This window comes from Electrophorus electricus, chromosome 21, assembly GCF_013358815.1.
Source record: "Electrophorus electricus isolate fEleEle1 chromosome 21, fEleEle1.pri, whole genome shotgun sequence".
In the NCBI taxonomy this organism is placed as follows: domain Eukaryota; kingdom Metazoa; phylum Chordata; class Actinopteri; order Gymnotiformes; family Gymnotidae; genus Electrophorus; species Electrophorus electricus.
In genome coordinates this window covers 11105949-11115639 of record NC_049555.1, presented here as the reverse complement: position 1 = coordinate 11115639, position 9691 = coordinate 11105949, and the positions used below count along the sequence as shown (strand labels likewise).

General features: G+C 45.7%; 1 protein-coding gene across 2 annotated transcripts in view; it reads left to right on the top strand.

Annotated features, from left to right (window-relative positions):
- Positions 1 to 212: 212 nt before the first annotated feature.
- Positions 213 to 9691, top strand: part of mettl15 (methyltransferase like 15) — a 52550-nt gene continuing 43071 nt past the window's right edge. Inside the window, exons 1-2 of one of the 2 annotated variants that reach the window (XM_035521102.1) lie at positions 213 to 250; positions 1912 to 2131. In XM_035521102.1, coding sequence (XP_035376995.1) covers positions 228 to 250; positions 1912 to 2131 — 243 coding nt within the window. In that variant the 5' untranslated portion in view covers positions 213 to 227. The other variant, XM_035521103.1, reaches the window with a different exon arrangement.

Below are 9691 nucleotides of genomic sequence, written 5' to 3'. Positions count from 1 at the left end.
TAGGAGCATTATATTGTTTTGCCGAGTTTTGTTATATCTGACTAATAAAGCTTTCAATTTAACGGAGCGAACACACAAAACAGAAAACAGGTATAGTTGGACTTTTTTGCTAAACGTCACTTTACACAAATACAAAAGCTTGAATTCTGCAATCTGTCAGCGGAACGTAAATTCACTGCATATGGTTCCGACCTTGCACTATTCGCCGATGCGCCACTCCAGCGCTCATGCCGCCGACGCTCAGACAGTGGTATGTTTCCATTATTGCATGTGGTGTGTAACTTGGTGTGCTGGCTGTAGCCAAGGGATGATCCGTCTCCAGGGCTAGCAGCACAAGGCAGAATAAAAATCTATAGTAAAAATGAGTAGTGCATATGTTTTTACTCAGTACAGCAGACCTGAATTTTCGGTCCCAGTGCAGAGTGTGGCACTAAGCGACCCTTTCTTCGCTGTGTGACCTTTACACGCCATGTGTACGTGGTAAGAGGCAGTTGGTGGGCTATTAACTAGTTTAAATGGATATATTAAGAAGTGAACAGGTAGAAGGATCGTTAACTGCCTAACCGATGACCTGCACATGGAGTGCTGCAGTGTGTAGCTAAAGTGTGTGGCGTCACTTTTGAAGGTTGGAGAACTGAAATATTGGGAGTTAGGTTATAATTATGAGGTAGCTAGCTAGATAGTTTGCTGTTAAAAACACTTATTTCCTGGTGAAAGTAGTCTTTGGCCATGTTGAGTTCACTGGCAACACTGTCCTAATACTGAAGTTAGTTTCTTTGAGTTTAAAATTGTTAGATAAAGCTTTTACAGAAGAAGGCAACCCCAAACTGCTTCACTGGTGAGCAACTTTTAAGTCATCAAATAAAACCTGCTTTCAGACATGGCAAGGTGATACCCAGTTCACCTGTTTAGAAATGTATTCAAGGATGTTTGACCTAGGCTTTGGATATTACATCTGAAACCTATCCATCTGGTGCTCTAACACACTTCCATAAGTCCCAGCTAAAGTGATGAAAGCCCTGTCTGAGTGACATGCTATTCAGACAGAGGCACCTGTGCATTTCATGCTGAGTTAATTTCAACAGAAAAGAAAAAAAGATTAAAGGTATCCTGATCAAATGAAGCTAAATGCAACTAGAAGATCTTTTTTCATTATGATCTCTCGTGCCCTATTTGTATTTGCTTGATTACTTTTGGTGCTTTGAAAGTTGGTAGAACTATAATAAACATGCGCAACATTTATGCAGTCATTAATTTTACAAGTAATTAACATGTTAACCTATTTACCATAAAATAGACATTTTAAATTCACTAACTGTGGCCCACAAGACAAGCTTTAAAGTAATAAATCAGGTTTATTTTGCCATTGTTATTTATGTAAACAATTGCTTTTGTAAACTTGGATTTGTTTGCAATTTCATTTTTATAAACTTATCTATTTCTTTTTGTTTGCAAAACAATTGGGTATGTTTCTGCTATATTTTAATAATCAGTTATGCATGATATTAGTATCATAGGTTTCAGCACTTACATAAAATCATAATAAGCCTACCTGTTTGATGACACTTTTCTCTGCATGTCTACTATACTATAATTATTTAGATTACTTGGTAATATACTAAATTAAAAATCCAATAATAATCTAAAAATGCATTCACTCAATATCAAAGTTAATTGTACAGTGTCTGCGGTTCATGGTGCTAATTATGTGTAGTTTTGTTTATATATGTTTCTTATATGTGCTGTAGAAGCAATCGTTCCATGAACTTTGAATCCTCTGCTAGAGCAGGTACTGGGAGGCAACACCAAGGTCATGGGTTTGACTCCCAGTGAGCACACATCCATGGCAGGATGAGGGCGTTGGCCAAATACTGTAAAAGTAATGCACATGAATCTTTCTCTGGTTCTCAGTTTCTACATGGCTCTTCCCTGTCGTGGCCTGCTAGTGCCTCTTTTCCGGAGCTCTTGGGGCAGATGGCGAAGCGTGCCTGCTCAGTACTGGAGGAATCCCCAGCAGCCTGGGTGCATGTGTTTTGGTTCTGCCCGGTCCAGCGGAGACCCAGAGTGTGAGCCTCACACCCCAGTTCTGCTGAATGAGGTTCTGCACTACTTGGATATCCAGCCAGGCCAGGTCAGGGCTTTCTGCTTTCTGTCAATCTGTTTGTCTTGAAATGTGTTGAATGTGTTCTGGCAGTTAACTGGGTCCAGAAAGGATGCTTGGCATTTCTCGAGAAGTTGGGGTTTTGTTCTTGTGTTGTGACAATAATGCATGACAGCCTGTAGTGATCATGAATTATTTTATGATAGTTAGATAGAAATGACTGCAAGATAATGTGTCATGGGACATATTGTCTTTTTAAACTGTGGCCGAAAAGACAAGGCCCACAAATTGGAAATATGAGAATTGTGGCAATAAAAAGTCAGGTATTTTACTACATTGTTGGACCCAACCAAAGATTAATTAATGTTAGACTATCCGGGAAATTGTTTTCTGATGCAGATTAACCCTAATACAAGCCCAGAAGAAATCTTCAATTATGATTTACCATTGGGATTTTAGGAACTTTAGTGTTGGTCTTAATCTAAATCTGGGAAATCTCCCCACAGATTTTCATAATGGTTCTTTAAGAGCTGTCAAATAAAGAAGAAATAGAAGAACATCTAACAAATGGAAAATAAGTACATAATTCATTTATACATATGGTTTGAAATAATTATCATAGTTTAAATCACGTACCTTTTTAGAAATTTTATTCATGGTGTGACTTTGAACTTCTGTGTTTGTGTATTTTTATGTGCATGTGGGAAGGCTCGGAGGCAGATTGTCAACTTGTCATCTCCTTTAGTAACCACACGCACGCTATCCGCAGAAGTTGGCGCTTGTTGGCGAAACTTTCCAGGCACTCCGATTCGCTGCCTGTCCCCCGCTTGGCCAGGGTGGGAAGGTAGCGTCGTGCTAGCAGGGACCTTGGCGTCCTCTTAACGTGCTAGTGGGCCAGATGGGCATGAGTCAAAGGGCCGTCTGCTCGGGCAGGCGCCTCGGTCCGGACTTCGCTGGGTCCTACGGCTAGAAGCATTGCTGATGCAGGTGGGGGCCTCGGGTCAGAGAGTGAGTCAAGCTCGATGCCACCATCCGGCTGGTGACAGCACCCGGATCGCCCGCAGTGCCGCCGCACTCCTGACTAAACTTTGCACCTCTTAACTTGACCATCATCCGCCCATGGGCCAACTGGTGTGCTGAGAGCCTGCCAAAATCTTGGATGTAATGGAGTAATGAAATAAACAGTAAGGAGGTAGCTTCCTACTCCAACTAAGAGCATGCAATGTCACGGATGTGCCGTTCTTGCGTTGCTGTGCTGTGTCGGACGGGAAAGTTCTGGAAGGTTCGACCTGAGACCTGGGCCTTGAAGACTAGCACATTTTCAGCTCCATGACAGAACCTCCACGTGGACCTGCTCTATATAAACAGAACACTGGCTTGAAGAAGGAGCTGTATTTAACCAGACATGAACTACATAGACCTAATGCACATATATCTGTAGCTTAATGAACCCTTTAATTCTCTGTCTAAACGCCCCTGCCAGGTGTTTAATGTGCTTGCTTTTCTACATCAACATACATTAAGGCAGTGTCTTTTACCATGGCAGTTTTTTTATTTACCATTTTTATGTTTCATTTCAAGTAATTTAACATTTTATAAAATGATTGGGCTGTCGGGCAATCAATTCGTCACAGCTCATTGTGGTTAATGATCCGAAATGATGATGATCAGATCAGTGGTACTTGCACTGCCATTATCAGTGGTCTCCCGCCCCCATTCATTCAGCCTGCTAACTGCGGCGCTTGACGGACAACTTAATGATAGCGCTAGTCAAACACTCTCTATGATTCCTGAGAGGAATCGCTTTAATATTTTGATCTGCCATTGTAAAGCAATCAACCCCTGCGCGAGCCGAAGCAGGATGAATGGAGCACTTAGCCGTCCGGGGAGTAAACGCTGCAATTACGCCAAAGTGGGTAAATGGAGGCTTTCAGCGGTCCCGCCGCCGCTGCCTCCCACGCAGACATCCAGGCACGGGCGGCGATGCAGGTGAAGGCCTCGCGCGCTCTTCCGCCCCGCTGCTCACCGCGCGCCCGCAGCGGGAAGGGGATTCCGCCGGGGAACTAACGGGAAATGCGCGTCAGCATCTTACGTCGCGCCGGTCCGGATCGGGTAGAGTGGAGTAGGCGATAGAGGTTTCAAGCCTCTTTATTTTTTATTATTACTACTATTTCCCCCCCGCCCCCGAACATCCCTTTAAGAGCTCTGTGGTTTTTAGGGCAAAGCCGCAGTCTTCGATGTTGCACAGTATGCGATGTTCTTGGCTGTGATTCATTAGACGCATTACTGGCGCACTCACTATATGGATGGTCGTCACATACTATCTGCGGGTAAGCCCCATTGTAAATCCGATGGTGATTAGGGCAGAATTGACCTTTCCTTAGGCTGGGAAGCTCTGGACATCATTCGCCACTACTCACTTGTATTAATTTTGTAACGCTTCCTTACAAAGATCCAATTTGTCTAAAACTTTGCAGAAAGGCGAATGGAAAATTAAGACTAGGTGTTATTATGAAGCCTAGGATTGGAGTAGCTCCTGCTCCTCGGTGAATGAGCCCTGAACTCCTCCTTTCTCATTCGTTCTGCTACAGATTTATTGGGCTGTTGGTTTTTCATCAGTAACTTTGAGAGAGAGGGAGGGAGGGAGGGAGGGAGGGAGGAGAGAGAAAAAGAAAGAGAGAGAGAGCTGCCAAGTCTCCGTGTACTGCACTCCCTTAGACTGGCCTCTCTCGCCTTCTGCTCGCCCATAAATTACCCAAACTACAGCAGCCTCATTAGCTGCCAGATTAGCCTCGGAAAGATTACATTTGCCACAATTGGATATTATTCTATTCACCTTGAATTGCGGGTCCTCTTGGCCAGTGTAGATAACCATTTTACCCTAATTATCTTAGCCATCAGGTTTGTAGCATTTGGCTAATCGAATAATAATAAACCTTGCTAAGCAGTGGGCCGACGGTCCGATTACAGGGGCGAGTCGTGGGAGGGAGGCACAGCATACTCCTGGAGTTGAGGCTTGGGGGGTGGGGTAGGAGGAGGAGTGTGCTTAGGGAGGCGTGGGGTTCCACGCCTTGCACAGTGCAGGCCATCAAATCCTCCCGACCTGCAACCCCATCTACAGATGGGACGATGCCCCAGAGTGAGAGACGTGATGCATCCCTGCCCCTGTCAGGTCTTGTGAATTAGCTCGCGGCCGGCGTGACTGTTGCCTGGGAAGGATCGCACTAAATGAAATTGTGGCAGGGCTGACACTGTCGATGTCATCTCATTCCATCCTGTTTCTTTTCTGTCCCAATCTTGGAGTGCAGATGGAGCCTAACTGAGCGGAACAGATGGATATAAGGAAGTTCACAGGTTCAGAGTTTTTTTTATTCCTTGCCATTTCAGACCAATCTTACAAGCAGATGTGACACAGTGACAGTAATTTTCCTACTGCCTCATGTGCTAGTGCAGGCAGTGTGACAAAGGCTATTGGGGTACTGTTGTCCCAATAGCTTTATTTGGCGCAGCCATTACATCAATGTCATTATTTTTGCAGAAGTGGTCGTTGCACTGGTCATTGTGTGGTTTCCTTTTCACTCTTTTCAATTATGGCTGTCCTGACCATCTTGGTGGAGAATTCACGCTGCTGTAAGGCCATGTCCATTGTAACTAATGCAGGGACATGACCTCCACATTTGATCCAGTTGCTGCCTAATGGCGTTCGTTAGGCTGGCCATTATGGCTCAGCAGCATGGCATGTGCACTCAGGCCCTATGCCACCCGACTTCTGCAGCCATAACAGCAGATGCCCCCTGCCTGGACTCCTGAGTTAGAGAGCGCGGTGGCTTTGGCTCCGCCGAGGGGCCCTTATAGATTCAACCCTGCATCCACCACTGTCTCTCCTGATGCCTCCGCAGAATTTTAATCAGCAGCTGGGCGTGGGCGACTGCTCCTCCGGCGGTACTGAAGGTGTAAGGAATCGAAGTTCTCCTGAATTTACCAACTCGCCGACACCCCCTTCCCCTCATTTAAGTCAGCACATGGCCCGAAATCCCGGCATCTCCTCTGATTATCGGGCGGAAGTTTCTTTCCCCAAGACTTATGGACTAAATGCCTGTGACTGCAGTCTACGATCTTGCCCCGCTGCTGTTTTTCACACAGGCAGGTCCACCCACGGACACACTAGTCTGCTGTGATGGATTCCTCTCTGCCGGCTGCTCCCCGAAGCCTGCCCACAGACGATCGAAACCAGCCGTAGCCTTTATTTATTTATTCCCCCCCCTTTTTTTTTTTTGTCGTGTCTCATTTAGTGGTCCCTCGTTCGGCACTCTGCACGCGCGAGCACACACACGCACACAGACACATGCGCACTCCCACATAGCAGAGCTTCTTCCCGGGCGGGAAGTGGTTTGCTTTGTTTTATTGCTTTTTCGGCATCCCCAGCGCCCCCCCCCCCCCCCCCCCCCGGCGAGTGGCTGATCGGGGAATCCTCGGCTCTGGTGCCGGTTCGCTGCACTCGGCGGGAGGGATCTCGGCTAGCGGAGATTAACGAGCCATAGGTCCAAAGCACGTACGACTGACCTGAGATCAGTTTCTCCTATAATAGCAATACAGGAAAGGAGAAACTCATGGATGGGCCCGAAAGGGCAACATCGTACCAATGCAGCACGTCGTGCAACCTGTATGAAGGTCGCAGTCATTAAACCTTCAACTTTATAGAGTGAAAATGGCGATGCTTCTTACCCGAATGCATAATTTAGTTCGGCCTCTGATGGTTGCTTTGTGAATATGCAGGGAATGTGCCACCAGCACCAGTTGCACTTCCTTAGTGCCTATATTGGGGTGTGAAGATATGAAAAAGTCTTAAGTGTATACTCATTTCAAATTGATCTTAATTCAAACTGTTTAAAAAAAAATTTGTACTCTTGTCTGCTCCAGGAGTCTTGAGTTTACTAACAGAAAGCACTATGCGTAAACTTTACAGAGAGCAAAGTTTAATCGCTGCTTTTACAGTTTGAAATTGCAGTAAAAACTGGCCAGTCATTTGCAGTGATTCCTGGTGGTGGCATTCAGTTGAATGTTGTTATTGCATTTGTTTAGATTTAGGTGCAATCATTTGTTCTTGTCTTTCACCTGTGGCAGTTGTAGGAAATGTGGACCACATTTATAAATCATAATAAAATGTGGGCATACATCAGAAGGCGTTAGTGTGAAAACCTCAAACAGGATTTATCCAAGCAGTGTAAACCACTAGGAAATAAAATTCACATTAGCATGAAGTAGCAGAACCACGCACATAATGACGAATCCTTTTGCATACGCATAGCTCTGGCTTACCAGCATCTTGAATGAAGTCTTATTGCTTAGCTAAACAAGGACTGAGCGTATTCTGTACGGAGCCTGTGATCAGCCTTGCACATACCTTTGATGTATTGCAGCTAAAAATATCTCCAAATACAAGCCATTAGCAACAATAACTGCAGAGAGGACTGAGGTTTGTAACGATGTATGGTCATAAATCTTTATATTTGTCTAATCATTGATTTTGAAAACTGGTTGCCTCTGTTCACACACAAAGAGAGGGAAATGGTAAAAGTCTTCTTGGTAGCCATCTGGTTTTGATTTTCAATCAATTTTTGTACACTATACAGCAAAGTTCATAAGTTTATATTTGAGCACAAATACATTCAGTAAGGATGGTAACAGAATTCACTGGTTTGTTTGGAAAATCAAGAATGATCTCTTTCAGCTTCAATGTAATTACATTTATTTTAATGGTATTTTACATAACTGGATTAATATCGTTTACTACTGTTGTATATATGATTTCATATTTGTACTGACACTCTGGAAATAAGGCTCGGTAGGTCTCTGTTCATGTTTTACCCAGTCTGAAGCATTAAATAAAAATACATTTTATGCCAATGACTATATTTGCCAGGGTTTTCCACTACCATGCCTACGTGCAACAGGTGGTGCTGAACATTCTCTGGTGCATCTTAAACACTACCCATTAAGTATTTATGACCACTGAGGCCACGCACGAGAAGCTCATTGGGTGACATTTTTCAACGGCCCAATCTGACATCGAGGCCGTCCGCAGTGTGTTCCCTTGCGGTGTTTTTTCCCCTTGCAGCAGTTGGGCATCATCATACTTCAGCCGCAGGGTGGTTTGCAGGGAGATGCGTGCGTAAGTGTGCCGTGAGGGGCTCTCTCCACCCTGCAGGCCGCAGGCGTGTGTGACCGCTCCAGCGCAGCCGTCCGGGCCTCCTCCCCCTCGCCTGGGGCAGTGTTATTTTGGAGGAGTGTGCCCCACTGAAAGAAGAGGCTGGTGAATAATTGATCCCTGTAATTAAACACTCCGGTGAGTGATGGCGGAGCTGATTGACGGCCAGATATTAAGCTCGAACCTCGTAAGGTTGCGAGTTTAGTCTAGGGTTATCAGTGGCCACAAGCATCATCTCTCTCTCTCTCTCTCTCTCTCTCTCTCTCTCTCTCTCCCTGATCCTGACTTCTCATTACCCTCATGAATAGACAATTTGCCACTGCAGTGGGGGCGCGGCATGAAAGAGGGTCCACGAGTTCATTAGCCAAATGTATTGCGACCGTACCAGGTGGCTGGGCTGGCACAGAGGAGCCTGCCTCCTAGCGCGAGCTCGGCAGGAGCCCTTGAGCATCCCATATCACCACGGCAACACACCCGTTGAACCCACCTCCCACCTCTGTTTTTGGTGCTCCCTCTCTGGCAACGTTTGTGGCAAGCTTGCGCCAGAGCAGTGACGTTTCTGTATGAGCCAACGGTGTCGCAGACCTCGAACTTTGACCCAGGGCCTTTGTCGCGCAACGTTCACAAATGTTCTAGAAGTTTCTGTGGCATTTGATTTAGATTTGGCATCACCGTGCATAGAGGCGTCGTTTTCTGGGTGTCTGTTAGTGGAAACACGAAAACCTGTGCCTTAACGATGAGAAGGATGATTACACTAATGAGGCGAGTGCCTCGTCAGTAGTGGAGTAGTGGGATGATATCTGGGAAACTGCACCTGACGTGCAGCTTTAGTAACTCTTATTTCAGCGTGCGCGCTCTCCGCGAGGGACTAGAATAAATAAAGTGAAGCCTCTCCAAGACACGAGCTAAGTTATTACGGAAGGTTTTATTACAATATTTACATTTGCGCCTACCGTGTGAGCGTGGGTTTGCTAATCAGATGTATGCCCTGTGGACAGCTGGATAGAGCGATGACTCATCGCTGCAACATGGCCTTGATTGGGGTTTGTACGGAAGCTTAAAAACCGCAGGCACGTTGTCATTTGAATGATCATGCTCCATAATTCATCACAGCAGATTTTCATGGTGAAGGCTCACTGGGAGAGGCTCGGCTGACAATCCACAATGTCTTTGTTGCTGCTGTTGATGTTCTTGCGTGTTGTTGGGGACGGGCTACATGTTGAAAGGCTGTGGTGAATATCGACTTGTGATGCAGCGGCTGCATGTTGAGCGCGCACTGATTTTGCACTGTGGTCGGATGTTGCTCCAGTGAAAGCAGGCTGAGTAAATGCATTTCCAATCCCAGCCGCTGAGTCTAGGCTGGTGAAACTTTCCAGTGGCCA